The sequence below is a fragment of the Ammospiza nelsoni genome, chromosome 19 (assembly GCF_027579445.1).
Source record: "Ammospiza nelsoni isolate bAmmNel1 chromosome 19, bAmmNel1.pri, whole genome shotgun sequence".
Lineage (NCBI taxonomy): Eukaryota > Metazoa > Chordata > Aves > Passeriformes > Passerellidae > Ammospiza > Ammospiza nelsoni.
The window spans coordinates 806041-823751 of NC_080651.1; the positions used below are offsets into that span (position 1 = coordinate 806041).

Sequence of the window (17711 nt, forward strand, 5' to 3'; positions counted from 1 at the left end):
TGTCCCCAAGGTGCAGAAAGTTCTCGTCATGACGGACCTCAGTGACGTTCAGGATGTTTGTGCTGAAGCCCTGAGTGGGGGACAAAAACGAAAATTGTCTCTTGGAATTGCAATTTTAGGAAATCCCCAGGTAGGGACGGGGTGTGTTTATGCACACACAACATGTGCTGTTTTGGGACATAGCTTTGCATTTTGACTTGGCACAGAGACTGTTGTGGTTTTCCCCTGCCGCTCCAGGCTGCTAATTCACTTACTGGAAGGACTGGGGAGTCTGGTTCAATCAGAGCCATATTTTTAATTAGAAGGGTGGTAATACTGCAGCAGGAGAAGGAGCAATAAAAACGAGCCATACTTGAGGGTACATTCTCTTTTCTGAGCGAGGCCATCAAATCAGGAAACCAAGTGATGCAGGTGTGGAACTGAGCCATGTGAGCACGGCTGGTGTTGAAGTTGAGATGGACACAATATAAAGCAACACACTCCATTTTCAGAAGCCTTCCAACCTTTTTTATCCTATAATGCATGATTTTTATACATTCTTACAACGTTCATAAGTTGACACTTTACTCATTGATCAGGAAAGACAAACAAAGGGCCCATTGGAAGAGACAGTTGCAGGTTTCACATATTTCTCCTTCTTTCTTTCTTGGTTTCTATGTCAAAAACCTTGGTAGGAAATTTTTTCAGGGGTAAACATGGATCCTCTTATCAAACTCCTCTCTGGCTCACAGAAGTCACTGTAAAACTTGTAGCGTGGGATAATAATTAGCATTGACTCCATGATTCTCAGAAGGCTGATCAATCACTTTATTACACTATTCTATAGTACAGAATTATTATACTATTCTATAGCGTAGAATAGTGATATATATATCACTTTATTACACTAGTCTATCGCTTTATTATACTATTCTATCACTTTATTATACTCTTCTATTCTTCTCTTCTTATTAAGAAACCTATTACTTTTATGAACAGTTATAATACAGGTTGACCTAATTGGTCCTTTACTAAAACCACCATCACCATTGGCCAGTTAAGAAACCACTTTTTGGTGAACAGATATCCATAACACATTCCACAGGTGCAGCAAGTGCAGATGAGAATTGTTCATCACTCTTTCCTCTGATCTCCTCACAGCCCTCCCCAGGACGATGCCTGGGAACGTTGTGTTTCTCTCTGTGGCCAGAGAGCTGCTGCCACACCAAACCTCTTGCCCGGGCTGGGTTGTGGGGGGTTCTGAGCAGGTTTGTGCTTTGCAGGTGCTGCTCCTGGACGAGCCCACGGCGGGGCTGGATCCCTGCTCCAGGCACCACGTCTGGAGCCTGCTGCGGGAGCGCCGCGCCGGCCGCGTCACCCTCGTGGCCACCCAGTCCATGGAGGAGGCAGACACTCAGGCTGGTGAGCCCAGGCTGGCACCTTGGGGTGCACACCAGGGGTTTCCAGCCCCACTGTGGCGCTGCTGGATGTGTTTTATGTGACAGTGACCACCCGAGCTGAGCTTGGCAAGGGTTAAATCTGGGTGTCCCTCCAAGTCTTCATCATGCTCATCTCTAGGATAAAGCAATCTTTGCTTGTGCTCCTCTCTAGGATAAAGCACTTCCACATTATCTGGCTTCGTGTCTATGTCAGCAAAACTCAGTTTATTTTCCATAATTTTCCTTTATTTTTATTGCACTTGCCGCTATTCCCATTTCTGTATCATTCCTGTGCTGTGTGGGAAATACTCCAAAAACCCACAAGAATGCAGAACTAAAATAATTAACCGTGATGTTGAGAAGAAAGGCATTGGTTTAAAAATATTTAAAAAAAAAAAAAAAAAGACCTTCAGGGCTGGCCTGGCTTTACTCCTCTCAATTTATTATTGAAATCTCTGCTGAGTTCAGAAGGAGCAGAATGAGGTCAGTCTGCTGCACTCTTGTAAATCCCCTTAAATCCTTTGCATTCCCTCCTCCTTAGATCGAAAAGCCTTCCTCTCCTGTGGGAGATTACAGAGTGTTGGCTCATCTCTCTACTTGAAGAGAAAGTGGGGAATTGGCTATCACTTAAGGTAAAACCTTTTGTTTTGGTCATCAGTCTTTTTGTGAAAAGCTTCTCATTCTCATATTTTCTTGTAGAGTCTGTGTTTTTGTAGAGTTTATCTGGACAGTAATAAATTCCTGACAATTCATTTCAGAAGAGCTTTAAGGCTGCCAAAATATCCCTGTTTTGGACAACAAGCTGCTGAACTCAACCCTGAAAGCTCTGAGCACGCAGCTAAAATGACTTTGCAGTGAAGGAGACCAGAGTGAGGTGATCTGGGTGCCAGAGTGATGTTCAATGGCTTTGCTGCAAAGTTGTTTTTCTTCTTAGGAGTTTGATTCCCGAGTTCTTGGTTTAGCAGCATTGTCCAGGATCATAATTCTTACCCTGAATCATTTTGTGCATGCATGGCAAATGCTGTAAAAATTCCCACTGAAGTTCCACCCAGTTTTGGAGGTTTCCCTATGGGAGAATCACCACTGGCTCTGCACTCCAACCAGATGAGACACAGATTTTTTATTTCTTATTTAACATTATCACAAATGTTTGTTTTTTTTAACAGGATGCACATAAATGACCTGTGTGACCCAGAGCTTGTGTCATCCGTGGTCAGACAGTACATCCCTGATGCTGTGCTCAAGGGACAGAAGAGGGATCAGCTGTGTTTTAGGCTGCCTCTGGAAAACACTGACAGCTTCCCAGGTGAGAAACCTGCCCCTGTGCTAGGGTTGTAAAGGGAGACCCACTGGTGGGAAAAATCAGAATTACTGTGAAGGGAATAATTATATTCCTTGGTCCATAATGTGTGGTATTAGGAAGATGCATAAATTTCTGTTATATGGAGAGCCTTCAGTGCACATACTAATATTAATAATGAAGATGAATAAAAGAAAATCCACCAACTAATCTACAAACTAAAATCCACTGACCCTCTTCTGTTTTCATGGTCCATGTAAACCAAAACCACTGAATTTTCCACTAGTTACCTCTAAAGTACACAATAAATTAGTGATGACTTTTAGGTCACATGGATTAACGACATGAATGCTGAAACATCCAGTGTTAATTGGCTGAGTTTGTTAATTAACATTGGCTGAGTCTGGTTGTTTCTCCTGTGCAGATCTGTTCAGCCACCTGGAGAGCAGCCTCCTGCAGGGGGTGGTGAGTTATGAGGTGACCAGGACAACCCTGGAAGATGTTTTCCTGAAGCTGCAGGGTGAGGAGGCCGTCGACCCCGAAGGTAAAGATTTCACTCCCTTCTGCAAGCATGCTATCCCTAAAGTTCCATCCAAATGTGTGCTTTAATTGAATATTTAATCAATTTCTGCTAAATGGGAATATTGATAGGCCTAGAGTGGCTTAGTTGTGTCCCACTTGCCTTCAGTGGGGAGCATCATCTTGGAGAAGCCCAAATGATTCTGTCTTGGCTTCCCAAAGGGCTTCAAGCATGAGAATTAAGGCTCATGTTGGAAAGATATTTATTTACCTTTGAAGGGCTGTACAGCCCAGAGCAGGAGGTGGGAAGGGATAAAGTTTGCAGAAGGCACTTCCCAAGGCCAGTGAAGATCTGGGATGTGTTCCCACACCAGCCAGTCTGAATTCACCCATATAAATTCTATTCTGGATGAGTTATGGCCCTTTTTCTCTGCACTTCTAACTCTTCTCTCACTAAAAAAATAAAATTAAAAAAAAAAATCAAAGCGTCCCTCTGTTCAGAGCAGAAGATCCCTGATGATTGCTGGGGATTAAAAGGTGTCCTTGGAAGGCTCTTTGTGGGTAATGGCATTTCGTGGTGAACACACAGGGGATGGAGACCTCGAGGAGAGGGAGCAGAACCTCCCGTGGCTCTCCAAGCAGGGGCTCCTGGCCATGAGTGGGATGATGCTCTGGAGGCAGCAGGTGTGTGCTGTGCTGAGGATTCACCTGCTCAGGCTCAAGCACGATGGAAAATTCCTCAGGGGCATGTAAGTACAGAAGCTCCCACCTGCCCTGGAGCAGCTCAAGAGGGGTTTAAATGCTGCTGGAGATGTTTGGAAGCAGAGAATTAGGTGGGAAATGTTTCAAAGCTGCAAAAACAGGGGCAGTCTGGACTTAGCAGGAGAACTCTGGCTTGCTTAAGTTTTAAATTTCCCCATAAATCACACAATTACTTCTTAGTGGATTTCCCCTGGCCTCACTTATGGTCTGTTTTTCCATCTAGATTGCTGTTATTTGGAATATTTGTCCTTCCACCACTGATGGTTTTAATGCTGTTTCATCTGTGGCACACCGCCAGCAGCTGGGAAATCTCATCTAGCCAGTATTTTCTTCCCACAAAAGAGAAAATTCAAAATAGGTCTACAAACCTCCTCATCTTCAATGACACAGGTGAGGAACAACATGTGAGGCTGACTCACTTTCTGCATCAATGTGAATTTTATTATAATTGACAGAGCAACCTTGCAAATGCCACAGATATAAGAAGGAATGTGCATTGAGAGGTGTTTTATTTTGAGCAAAAGCAAATGCAGTTCTAGTGATGATATATATAATATGTAAAAGAGTAATGAACCAGGAAATCTTTAAAAAAGAGCAATAAATAAACTAAGTTTGAAACTATATTTTGTTTAACCAGTTGAAATAAATAGAAAAGATACACACAATATGTGTTTGCTTAGAATTTCAATATTTGGGTTTTTTAACATAACTCTGCTTTGCAAGTAAGAACGTGTTTATATGAAACTGTTTCTATTTAAAGAAAAAAATCCCTTTAATGACTCTAATTTCTGTCCTTGACTTGATTTCAGGATCAGAAATCGAGGATTTCATTGCTGCTTTGAAGATTCAAAACATAACCCCAGAAATAGCCTTGGAGAAAAACATCACAAGCCTTCCAAATTATAATGGAGCTATAAAAATATCCCTGGAAGGCAAGGTGAGGGATATTTTTTTTTCCTTCTTTCATCCTGCACATCAATAGGATTTCCTGAGAAGTATTTAAATGAGAGAAATAAACCCACCTGTGGTTGTCATGTTTTCTGGAAAAATCCCCTTGCCCAGGGTTTTTCTCCTGGGTAGCTGAGAAGCCTCAGAGAAAAAGGAAAACAATTCTTATCTCATTTGCTTCTCCTGTGTTTTGCTGGTTTGGAATGTGTTTGGAGATTGTTTACCCATGGCTGATTGTTTCATTGGAGTTGAAACACTGAGTTGTTTTCACACTTTGGCCAATAAGGGCCAAGTTGTGTCGGGGCTCTGGAAAGAGTCACGAGTTTTTATTATTATCTTTTTAGCCTTCTGTAAGTATCCTTTCTGTATTCATTAGTGTAATGTAATATAATGTAATATAATGTAATGTAATATAATATATAATATAATATAATATAATGTCATATAATATATAATGCCATATAATGCCATATAATATAATATAATATAATATAATATAATATAATATAATAGCCTTCTGAGCACATAGAGTCAGATTCATCATTCCTCCCATTGTCTGGGAACCCCCCACCAGAAAAGGGAGAATATTTTTTTGGCGTGATAAGGAGTTTCAGTAGTGCTGCTCACACCTCTCAGGGACATTTTTTATTTTGACGCCTTCAGAGCCGCCAGTTCACGGTGATGTGCAGCCCGGAGCCCATCAACTGCTTCCCTGTGCTGGTGAACATCCTCAGCAACTCCTTCCTGCGGCTCTTCAACTCCACCGCGCGCCTCCGCGTCTGGAGCCAGCTCTTCTACACGGTCAGGGTCCCCGTCCCTGCGGGGCCAGCATCGCCCGGAGGGGTGGGGGCTGCACAGCCTGGGGGCTGGGGGAGCAGCTCCCAAGGGCTGAGGGCAGTGGTGCCACTGCTGCTGGTGCCTGGGGGTGTTTAGTGACGCTGGCTGGGGGCTCTGTGCAAACCACAAATGGGATGGGACTGCTGGGAACACGCCTTGAGCTGGTTTATTTTCCAGCGTCATTCTCATTACATGGTTATGACAATGGGAAGATGCCACCAGCTCACATCTCAGGCAGCAGACTAAGAATTTAATGTTACAACTCACTTTATAAGCTTTTTTGGCCAATCACACAAAGCAAAAGCACATTGACAGTAGTTCTATCCAACCACTGTGAGCGCACGTACCTTTAGTTAAAACAATTCTTGCTTATTTCAAATACAATACCTGCTTGTAAGCCTTAAAACACAATGCACAGAGCTCCATTATTAAGCTTCAGCCTCCCTAATATCTTGCGTTAATACACAGACCATTGTTCTATTTGTCTTTGCTTTTCTACAGTTTAAATAATTTTTCTGCTCACCTAAGTCATAGCTGCTGCTTAGCTCTTAACTACGATTAGAGCTAAGCTTTTGCAGCTTTACCAAAACCCTCTAATTTTGTAGATTCCCACATGTAATGGTGATTTTCCCAATGGTTCTGTGGGGTTTTGGTACCATAAGGAATTTGTGCTGTTTGGAGAGGATTGGGATTGTTCTTGGAGAAGTTGCAGGGTGATGTAATTGTGGCCTTCCAGTCCCTGAAGGAAAGATGGAGAGAGGCTGTTTACAAGGGCCTGGAGTGACAGGCCAAAGGGGAATGTCTTCCCACTGACCTGGATTGGTTCAGATTGGATTTAGGAGGAGATTGTTCCCTGGGAGGGTGGGCAGGCCCTGGCACAGGGTGCCCAGAGCAGCTGTGGCTGCCCCTGGATCCCTGGAGGTGTCCAAGGCCAGGCTGGACAGGGCTTGGAGCCACCTGGAATAGTGGAAGGTGTCCCTGCCCACAGCAGGGGTGAAATGAGATGATCTTTAAGGTCCTGTCCAGCCAGGGGTGCTGGGAATTCAACAATGATCATTGCAAACCCCACCTTTCCTCAGCAACAATAAGCTGGTCTTCATCCTCAACAATTTACAATAATCCAAATTATTTCTGCAAATTCTAGGATGCTAAATGTCATTATTTTGTTCTTTTTGCCTTGTTTTCTGTTCTTAATCACCACTGGCTTACCATTAGTGCTCTGGCTCACTGGTGTGTTCAACCATCCCGTGAGCATTGAGCCAGCCAGGTTGACCCTGGGCAGCATCAGCCATGGATGACTGAATTTCTTCCCACAGGGAGAAAACCCAGAGCTGAAGCACTACATTTTCTTTGGCTTGTTCACCTACCTGCTGGTTTTGGCTGCTGGTTTGCCTCCTCTCTTTGCCATGAGCAGCGTGGAGGATTACAAGGTAAAGGGCACAGGGAGTGAATGCAATGCAAAATTTCTGGAGGGCACCAGTGGGGAGGCCCTGGCACAGATGCCCAGAGCAGCTGTGGCTGCCCCTGGATCCCTGGAATGTCCAAGGCCAGGCTGGACAGGGTTGGAGCACCCTGGGACAGTGGGGATGTCCCTGCCATGGCAGGGATGATCTTTAAGGTCCCTTCCACCCCAAACCATTGTGTGATTCTGTGTTTTCTAGGTAGGATGATAGAAGAAATTCAGTTAGATCAGTACCAAAGTGCACTTCTCTGCATCCCAGGGAACCAGCTGGGGCCCACAATAATGTGGATGTCAATAAAGCTTTTGAGACCTGAATGATTTAAATTTTTTTCCTTTTAGGAATGACGTGGTTTTAAACAAATGGTTGAACTAAGAATTGGAAGTGGTGGAAAGGAGAGAAAGGGGGTAGCAAAGGAATAGAGAAGGAGCAGGGTTGATGTTTTAGACTCTCCCTTTTCTCACTTTTGTCGTTTTTGCAGCTCCAGGCTCGCTCCCAGCTGCGGCTGGCGGGGCTCTTCCCCTCAGCCTACTGGTGTGGGCAGGCTCTGGTGGACATCCCCTTCTTCTGGAGCCTCCTGTGCCTCATGTTCGGGCTCCTGGTGCTCTTCACCCGCATCTGCCCCTTGGAGACCCGTGCTGTGCTGACCCTGGTGAGCTCTGGGCCAAGTGGGTGAATGGGAGCAGCTCCCTGCCCTCCTTTCACTGCAGGATTTGTCTTTAGAGAGTTTTATTTGCAATGGGCTTCTCTGGGCGAGTTGTCATGTATCCACAGGCACCTCCTGGTCACTGGTGTCTCTCTCTCTCTGCAGCTCATTTGCATCTTTGGTTATGGAATATCTCTTGTCCTCTTCGTTTATTTAATGGCCTTCAAATTTCACATGGGGCGAAGCAATCGTTACATTTGGTCCTTAATCTTCATTCTGGTAAGTGAGGAGAACCTTCACTCTGAAATCTTTGATTTACCCACCTTGCCAATTGGGGCTTTATTTCAAATTTATATCAATAAATTTCAGTTTATATCAATATTCAGCAGAATAACCTGAATCACTGACAAATACCCTGGCAATAATACATTAATGTTGTAAATAGTTTTTCTGCTTTATTCCAGGTGAATTATGTTGCTTTTATGCACAGTGACCATCATGAAGTGCTTTACTACATCTGCATGCTGATTCCTATGTTTCCCCCTGTGGGCTGGATCATGTTCTCTGGACTAGTAAGCAAAACACATCCTACTAAATTCAATAATAAATTCAATACTTATCCTATGGTGCAAACTGGCAAAGGAAGAGGCACTTCCCAAATTCCCAGTCAAAAAGAGAGAGTGGGAAAAGAAAAAGGAGTTTCAGGCTGTTTCAGGCCAAGATTTGACCTGTTAATCCTTTGTTTGATTGGGGTATTTTTGGTTTGTTTAGTCACTAAGAGCTGTTACAGCGGCTGTATTTTGGCAGCAGGGGTGGGATGGGAGGGGAAAGTGTTGGAATGGGAGAACCAGGAAAGAGGAAATTAGCTGGGAGAAGGCCAAAGACCTGGGAAGAGAGAAGCAGTGATGGAAAAGGTCAACTTAACCTGGCTGATTTGATGCCTCTGAATTTCTGTAGCCAAGGAAGTGACAACCCATTGAGGCAGTGAGAACCAAATTAAAAAATGAGGATCAAAGCTCCTTTATCCCATCCTGAAGAAAAGCTAAGCATCCCTACCTGCCCCTCTTGCTCTGACCCTGCCCTGAGACACGCTGTGCTGAGGAGTTTTCCAATTGACTCATCTCCTTTTCTTCCAGAATTTTCTCATGTACCACGATTTCAGCATTTTTGAGACATGGAATTACATCTACATGCCTGTCTTTGCAGTAAGGAGGGACTTGGAGATGGTTGCTTGGGCAGGGGTGACTGTCACTGATGCAGCGGGCTTGCACTGGGCTTGTAAACGCTCCCCATAAAGAAAGGATGAGTTTTGTAGTCAAAATTTCCCATTAAGTGTTGGCAAGGGAGGCAAATTCCAAGAAATCCTGGGCTTGTGCCTGATGTGGCCTTTGGATGAAGCAAAAATGGGGCAGGGGCCTAAGTGGAGTTCTTGTAGAAGGCAGAGATGTTATTAATAAACTGGTCATGCCAATGCTGCTGCTACAAAAGGATGAGAGGATTTCCCATCCCGTGGGATGTCTGTTGGGGTGCAGGTGGATTATCTGGGCTAGAGCTGCTGTAAGAAATCAAGGCTTTTGCAAATATTCTGCATATCAGAGAGGAATGTCTGCAAAGCATCAATTTAGCTCCTTGCCCCTGCAGACCTTTTCAACAGCTGAAATTAATGAGATTAATGCATGCCTTTATAATTTAAATTAATGGGGTGTGTTGTTACCTTGTCTGCACCCAAACCTAATGAGTGTCTGCTTTTCAGCCATACATCCACTCTGTGATTTTTGCTTTCCTCCTGCGCTATTTGGAGATGAGATATGGAGAAGCAGTCCCAGGGTTTGATCCCATCTTCAGGTGGGTCCCAGGGGTTCCTTGTGAGCCACAATTACCCTAGGCTGCAGGGTGGGCTTGGAGCTGCACAGCCTCCTGACAGCACGGGTAAAACACGTTATGTGAAAAATAACTGTTATGTTATTTTTCAGTGTGGTCAAAGTTGATAAGTTAAGAAATGCTTGTAGCGTTTTGTAATTAGGAAATACTTGGCTTCTGATTGTGATGTTGTGAATTAGAACATCAGCATTGTCTCACCCTTCTCATGAGACAGCAAATGCAATAAAAGTTTGCAAAACGCCCCTCAGTTGCCCCGTCTGTGGGTCAGAAAGGGGCTCAGTGTGACCCTGCTGCTCTCCAGGATCCAGCAGGGCCGGGAGGAGCCCCAGCAGAACAAGGAGCCCCCCGGAGAGGAGCCCCCCGAGGTGCGGGCGGAGCGGGACCGCGTGCGCGCCGCGCTGGCCTCGCTGCAGCGCCAGCAGGTGAGCCCCGACCCAGCCCTCTGCACGCCCTGCTTCCACTCCCCATCATCCCCATCCTCCCAGCTCCCTCTTCATGCACTCAGAGCCCAGGAGATCCCTCTGACTGCCCTGGAGCACTCAAAACCCTGATGGGGGCTCGGAGACCTTGGCACAAAGCCCAAGACGTCTGTGCCTTTGGTTTTGACCCGTGGAAAAAATTACCAACCTTATATGAAGATTTAGAAGCCACAAAAATTTAAGTAGAATGATAGTTCATCATAAGGTGCAAAGTAGAATTTTGAGGGTTTTGGAATGGATGCTCCAAGTCCCAATATAGAAGAATTTGAGCGTGCCCTGTCCTTCTCCTTTCTGCTTCCCAGCCTCCATGCTCTAAGTGATGCTAGCACTTCTAGATTAGTTTAAGGTAGAAACTCCCTGTCTATTGTATTGTCCCTACAATAACTTCTTACTACTTATCACTTATCACATAAGTGATAAGTATTAAGAAGTTATTGTAGTTAATTACATGTAGTTTTTAGTATAAAAAACAGCACTGCCTCTGGGGGTGGTCAGTGTGCCTCAACCTGACCTGACCTCGGTCAGTCAGAAAAGGAATGTTATAAATAAGAGACAATAAACAACTTTGAGAGTGAGAACAGATAGAAAAGAGGCTTGTACACATCTCAGAGTCACTCTGACCAGCAGAAGTCCCGGGAAGATGTGATCTCACTGTCCAGCCCACGGTGGCACCACAAGGACTTTAGCTGGCCCTGTTATTTTTATTCCTATCTTGCATATTTTCCTGTTTTGGTTTTTTATTTTTTAACCTCTGTTTCATGGCTTTTTAATTTAGAAATTTCTCTTTTTCAAAGTCCTTAATGGTAAGAACAGATCAGCTGTCTCGGGGGGTAGGAGGAGAATTTTTATTTCCCTCTCTGTCTCTTCACAGGACTTGGTCATTGTCAACGGTTTGCGCAAGGAATACGAAGTCAAGACAGGCACTTCCATCTTTAAGAAAAGGAAAATACTTGCTGTCAAAAACCTCTCTTTTGGTGTTAAAAAAGGTTCAAGTACTTTTCTGCACTCCCTATAATATAAATGACTAAAATCTAAATGGAAGCTCTCATTTGGAGGCAATATTTTTGTTAGAATTTTCTGGTGGGCATTGAGACCTGGCACTCGGGGCTCCTGCATTCAAAATTTTAATTTATGGGGATAAAACAACCCTTTCTCCTACTGTACTTCTAAATATTACATAGAACACAGGGGAGCAGTCATATTACCAAGAAATATTATTAACAGTTTTTGCATATTTGTTCCAGGAGAAGTCTTAGGTCTGCTAGGACCCAACGGAGCTGGGAAAAGCACAACTCTGAACATGATTTCTGGAGGTGTAGCAGTGACTGCTGGGGAGGTAGGTGGCTCCTTGGAGCAGCTGCAGAGTTGACCTTGATGCATTTATAAATTAAGAATGTGATAAGGCAAGCCAGCAAAATCTTCCTACAATCAGGGGATGTATGGATGTTTATGTATAATTTATGTTTCCTGGATATTTACAGAGCTGAGAAAAAAGTTTTGATTTATGCCAAGCATAAATTGTAGTGTTCATCAAAGTCAGTGTTACAGATTTAAGAGTTTGAGCAACAGGAAATCTTCAGCTGGCATTGGAAACCCATTGTGAAATGTCTCGAGCCCTGTAAGAATTGTTGACATCTAAAAAACCCCAAAAATAACACTCTCCATAAACAACCTTGCAAAACCAGGAAATTGAAAACGAATGTGAGCAGCGTTGGGCCAGTGACAATCCATCATTAATTGCATGCAGAATGATTAATGGCATGTGCTGGGGGAGGAGAAATGCCATTGCTCTTACAGATTTGAGACTGAAGGTTGGAAATAAAAAAGTATTACTAGGAAAGGACAGGCTGGTGTTGGTAATATCACCCAAAGTGAAAAAGCAGATGGAGCAGGATCACCCTGTCATGGAGGGTGACCACTCCCAAGTGGCTGCTGACCACACAGCTGCTTGCCTTGGCCACTTGGACGGGGCTTGGGGCAACCTGGGCTGGTGGAAGGGGTGGGATGAACTCTGAAATAACTCCAAGCCAAAGCACCCTGTGATTGTGTGACCCCACAACCAGAGCTGTGTGTCTGTGCAGGTGCTGCCCAGGAGCCAAGATGAAGCTTCCCCCTGCCCAGGAGCCCTGGGCTGTTGGAAAATGTCCCTGCCCATTTTAGGGGTGGGATGGGATGAGCTCTGAGATGCCTCCCACCAAAGCCGCCTGTGATCGTGTGACACAACTGCAGAGCTGTGTGTCTGTGCAGGTGCAGTTCAGGGGCCAGGATGAAGCTCCCCCAGGCCCAGGGGCAACCTGAGCTGGTGGAAGATGTCCCTGCCCATTGTAGGGATGGGGTGGGTTGAGCTCTGAGATACTTCCCACCAAAGGGACTGTGTGACCCCACTCCCAGAGCTGTGTGTCTGTGCAGGTGCTGCTCAGGGGCCAGGATGAAGCCCCCCTGTGTCCCTGGGCTGGTGGGAGATGTTCCTGCCCATTGTAGGGGTGGGATGAGTTCTGAGACACCACCCAGCCACAGAAGCTCCCTGTGACTGTGTGACCCCACTCCCAGAGCTGTGTGTCTGTGCAGGTGCTGCTCAGGGGCCAGGATGAAGCCCCCCCGTGCCCGGGGTCTCTGGGCTGGTGCCCACAGCAGGACCCGCTGTGGCCACACCTGACAGTGCTGCAGCACCTGGAGGCCTTCACTGCCATCAGGGGAATGAGGGAGGAAGATGCTGCTCTTGCCATCAGCTGGTAGGAAGCCAAATGATCTCATCCGTTGGTTCTGCCTCCCTCCTGAGGTGGGGAGCCTTCCAGCCCATCTGTTGCTGCTGGAAATGAAGGGTTGGGACTGTTTGCAAGCTAGGAATGATTTATTGCTCAGATAAACATCAATCTCAGAGGCTGTGAGATTTTACAGGAGCAAGCATTTGGCCATAGCTCAAGAGTAGTCACAAGTTTCTTCATTACAAGGCAACACAGAACTTTCTAAACCAATGGACAGTTACCACTGTTCATTCATTTATTATATTATAGAATTTTATTTTGCCCTTCTAATCTAACACCGTTACTAATCCTGCTGCAGTGCAGATACTTTTGTCTAATGGCTTCTGCCTCACAGGCACACAAATGCTTCTGTTATAACTTCTAAGCTCTCAGCTTATTCCATACAACCCCACCCTTATTATAAACCCTTCACCATCTTATCAATACAGTTTCTCACTTACTTAAGGCATACTCTCACCTACAGCTATAGAAATATAAATTTATTATTTTTCCGCTTAATATCTGTGTGTTGCATTTTTGCATCAATCTAAGCTTCTTCCAAGGCTGTAGATTAAATCCTTCAGTGTCTGAGGAAGTTTCTGTTTTTCTGATTCCCACACCAGCCCTATCACTCTGTGATTTATAGGGTGGGGAAGGGTTTCTCTGTTAACAAAACTGGCTCATGTGGTTAAGAGACAACATCTTCAATGCCTCTCCTTAGAGACGTGGCTTCTCCTGATGAGGTCTGGTGTTTTATACTGTTCTCAGTCCCTTGCCTATGAAGATTATAACACAAGTTTACCTGGGAATATTCAGGAAAAAAATCAAACTTGTCTCAGTTCATGGGTAGTTGCATGAGTAACTCACTTCTCTCATTAGCTGTACTTCTTGCCTTGAATTTCTGCAAAAATTCCTCAATTTAACATTCAAGTTAGGAGCAGAATCCCCAAGTAACCCAAAGTGATGGATATCAACCAAAATATTTCAGTGTCTGGTTCCTCAGCTCCCCTGACACAGAGGTTCCACACCAAGATGGTCATTTGAGGCTTTTCCCTTTCCATTCCCCACAGCATAGGAAGGACCTTGGATCTCCTGAAGCATTTCAAGAGCCCAGCGAGGAGTTTATCTGCTGGAGAAGCCAGAAAGGTGCGTGTTGGATTTGCCTTTGCTACTTCCCCAAGCCCTGCTCACTCTTTCTTGGACATGGTACAGAGGAAACCTTCAGCTGAGTGGGTTCCTGGCATCATTCATTTTCATCAATACCTTTTGAATCCATCCTGGCAGGATTCCCTCCCTCCTCCTCACCCCCTTTTGCCATTCTTTAAGTTCTGACCACAAACTGGATTTACAATCACCTCTTCATGCCCCACCACCTACATCTTCCAGTAAATGGGATGGAAAACCACTTCACTTTCACATCTTTGGCAGGCTCAGGGGTTCTGGGGAAATCTGATTTTGAGAGATTAAAACATTAACTGAGAACACTTGAAGTGGGATTTTTTAAAATCCCTGTTCCTTTTGTACTTCGGAATCAAGAGCTTCATCTTTGAAAAATTCATGGGGATTAAGGTGCGCCAGTTTCGCAGGTAAATAAAAGAGCCCTGACCTGATGTTGTTGCCATTCCAGCTGTCATTTGCTCTGAGCATCCTGGGAGGCCCAGCAGTGATGCTTTGGGATGAGCCCTCCGTGAGTGTGGACCCCAAAGGGCAGCGCCGCATGTGGTGAGCAGCCCTGGCCTGGCAGGAATGGGAATCTGGGGCAGGATTAACAGGATGGGCTCACCCATCATTGCAGGAACTCTTGGGCAGGCAGAGGGGACAGTGGAGATCTGTCTTTTCCCTTTTTCCCAATGCCCAGGGGATAGGGAGAGCTTGCTGAGCTCCTCACTCAGCTGGCAGCAAACCCTGTAACATAATGGTCATTAATAAACCCAAAAAATTACTCCATCATGGTCATTATTACACCTCAGAAAATGACCCCATAATGGTCATTAATACACCCCAAAAGATGACCCCAAATGGTCATTAATACACCCCAAAAAATGACCCCATAATGGTCATTAATACATCCCAAAAAGTTTCAGTAGGCACCAGCTGAACCCATGCATTTGGTACAGAAGCCCAAATTTCTGTTTTCTTCAGAGCAAGGGAAGAATTTGTAGGAAGTTCTCCTTTGAGGCATTCACGGCTGGTGTTTGCTTCAGCTTTTCATCAGTGCAAAAAATTTGGAGGGATGCTGACATGACAAATTACAACATAGCAGCGGCATCCAGGTCATCTTTAAACGAGAAAACTGAAGTCTTTTAAATAGTTCTCTGCTTTTTAATAACTTTAAAAAGTTGTTTCTATGGAGGGAGACATAGACTAGTGTTGGAGCCCTGGATGCTGAGAATTTTAAACTTTCTGTGCTGAAGGGCACAGACCCACAAGAAAATATTGCAATTGGCCTGAGGCTGTGGAGAAGCTTCCAAAATTGATTGATAACCCTGGGATTATGGCTGTAGAGTTTGATTGGAAGTTTGTAATATCACAGGGTGGAAAACTTAGAGTTTGGGGTTTTAGAATAGTAATATACATAGAGCAAGATGGAGGTTTTAGGGTGGAAGCTGCTCCTTCTTCTTCACCTTCTTCTCCTTCTTCTTCACCTTTTTCTTCCTTCTTCTCCATGGGTTTGGGTGGTTTTGTGTAATTGGACAGAAAAGCCTGCATTGCGGACTTCGAGTGATCAGTTATTGGGTTAAAAGTGAAAATAATTTAGGTGTCATTCCTTAATTGGATAGTTTGGCTTCAAAAGACCTTGTATAGAAAGATAGTTAGCTGTTGTGTATCCTGTTAATAGAATGCTGTAGAACTGATGACTTTTAATATAGATAAGAAATAACAAACATCTAAACCTGAACGTTGAATACCGCCTCTAGCGCTTCAATCCCCACCTTGGCAGAGGCAGAAAGAGAAGCCAGGATATTTCCTGTGGCCATTGCCAGGAAGTGACTGTGGTTCCTGTGTTGGCAGGAGGATGCTGGAGGCCTCCATGAGGAGCAGGGAGCGGGCAGCCATCCTGTGCACACAGTCCCTGCCCGAGGCGGCGGCGATCTGCGACCGCGTGGCCGTCCTGGCATATGGCCGGCTCCGGTGGGCACGGCACCTGGGCTGGGCTTGGGGCTGGCTTGGGTTGGTTTGGGGTTGGTTTGGGGGTAGTCTGGGTTGGTTTGGGGTTAATCTGGGGTTGGGGTTCATTTGGGGTTAGAGTGGGGTTATGTTGGGGTTTGGTTGGGGTTAGTTAGGGTTAGTTTGGCTTCATTGGGGGGTTAGGGTTACATTTGGGTTAGTTTGGGTTTGGGGTTAGTTTGGGGTTAATCTGGGGGTTGGGGTTTGTTTGGGGTTCGTTCGGCTTACTTTGGGGTAAGGTTGGGGTTCGTTTAGCTTCGTTGGGGGTTGGGGTTATGTTTGGATGTAGTTTTGGGTTAGTTGGGGTTAGTTTGGCTTAGCTTGGGGTTAGTTGGGGGTTGGGGTTATTTTGGGATTATTTTGGGGTTAGCTGGGGTTAGTTTGGTTTTTTCAATTCCTGATCTAATGGCAAATACTGGTTAGGATGCTCCCACGTGTGTCACAATCAGTTTTGTGGGAGGTAGCATGGCATGAAGAGCTGATGAATAAGAGGATGCACAGCCATTCCTCAGCTCCCTCAAGCCATGGATTTATTCGCTGGTTGTGGTGGTCTGAGCCGTGTTTCCCCTCCTCTGCAGGTACATCGGTTCCCTTGAGGATCTCAAAAGGAAGTTTGGCACCAGTTACCGCCTAGAACTCAAGATGACAGACGCGGGGCAGAGCGATGCTCTGCACACCGAAATCCTGAACCTCTTCCCCCAGGCAGCTCGGCAGGAAAGGTCAGTGCCCATGGGCTGCCCACAGCCTGCGTTTGGGTTGGGATGCTCTCTTCCTCCTGCTGACCTTGCTCAGTGATTCACCTGGAGCGCAGTTACCCTACAAACCCTCCAAACTGCACTGTGACCATGCTCACAGGGGCTCTTGGGTGAGGGAAGAGACGAGACGAGAATGTTGACTCCATGTTTCAGAAGGCTGATTTATTATTTTATGGTATATATTACATTAAAACTATACTAAAAGAATAGAAGAAAAGGTTCTCATCAGAAGGCTGGCTAAGCTGAGAATAGAATCAGAAAGAATGATAACAAAGCTTCTGTCTCGGACAGAGAGTCCGCGCCAGCTGACTGTGATTGGCCATTAATTACAAACAAACCAACATGGACAAATCACAGATCCACCTGTTGCATTCCATGGCAGCAGATAATCATTGTTTACATTTTGTTCCTGAGGCTTCTCAGATTCTCAGGAGGAAAAATCCTAAGGAAAGGATTTTTCATTAAAATATATCTGCAACATCGCACTGCTGAGTCACAAGATGAATAATTCATTTTTTTCATTACTTTTTCAGGACTTCATCCATGCTCACCTACAAGATTCCAGTGGCAGACGCACTACCTCTGTCCAGGTCTTTCTCCCAGCTAGAAGCAGGTAAAAGGAAACAATCAGTAAAATAAGGAAATCACTTTCAAATGGTTTCTGTGGATTTGGGTTTTAAGGATGCTTTCTCCATCCCTCCGCAGCCAAACGGAATTTCAAGCTTGAGGAGTACAGCTTGTCACTGAACACGTTGCACCAGGTAGGCTTGTGTAGGAGCTCCAGGTTGGGACAG

At 45.1% G+C, this 17711-nt stretch overlaps 1 protein-coding gene across 2 annotated transcripts in view; it reads left to right on the forward strand.

The window, feature by feature from the left end:
* LOC132081738 (ATP-binding cassette sub-family A member 9-like) overlaps window positions 1-17711 on the forward strand; it is a 31662-nt gene that overhangs the window by 13595 nt on the left and 356 nt on the right. For both annotated transcript variants that reach the window (XM_059485627.1, XM_059485626.1), the window contains exons 14-38: window positions 11-130; window positions 1263-1401; window positions 1960-2050; window positions 2585-2724; window positions 3143-3262; window positions 3827-3986; window positions 4223-4389; window positions 4809-4936; window positions 5611-5748; window positions 7101-7214; window positions 7726-7896; window positions 8056-8169; window positions 8355-8462; window positions 9027-9095; window positions 9644-9735; window positions 10073-10193; window positions 11122-11236; window positions 11495-11586; window positions 12819-12982; window positions 14065-14140; window positions 14622-14716; window positions 16007-16126; window positions 16741-16881; window positions 17451-17530; window positions 17623-17678. In XM_059485627.1, the coding sequence (XP_059341610.1) occupies window positions 11-130; window positions 1263-1401; window positions 1960-2050; window positions 2585-2724; window positions 3143-3262; window positions 3827-3986; window positions 4223-4389; window positions 4809-4936; window positions 5611-5748; window positions 7101-7214; window positions 7726-7896; window positions 8056-8169; window positions 8355-8462; window positions 9027-9095; window positions 9644-9735; window positions 10073-10193; window positions 11122-11236; window positions 11495-11586; window positions 12819-12982; window positions 14065-14140; window positions 14622-14716; window positions 16007-16126; window positions 16741-16881; window positions 17451-17530; window positions 17623-17678 (2931 nt within the window). The remainder of the gene's footprint in view (window positions 1-10; window positions 131-1262; window positions 1402-1959; window positions 2051-2584; window positions 2725-3142; window positions 3263-3826; window positions 3987-4222; window positions 4390-4808; window positions 4937-5610; window positions 5749-7100; window positions 7215-7725; window positions 7897-8055; window positions 8170-8354; window positions 8463-9026; window positions 9096-9643; window positions 9736-10072; window positions 10194-11121; window positions 11237-11494; window positions 11587-12818; window positions 12983-14064; window positions 14141-14621; window positions 14717-16006; window positions 16127-16740; window positions 16882-17450; window positions 17531-17622; window positions 17679-17711) is intronic.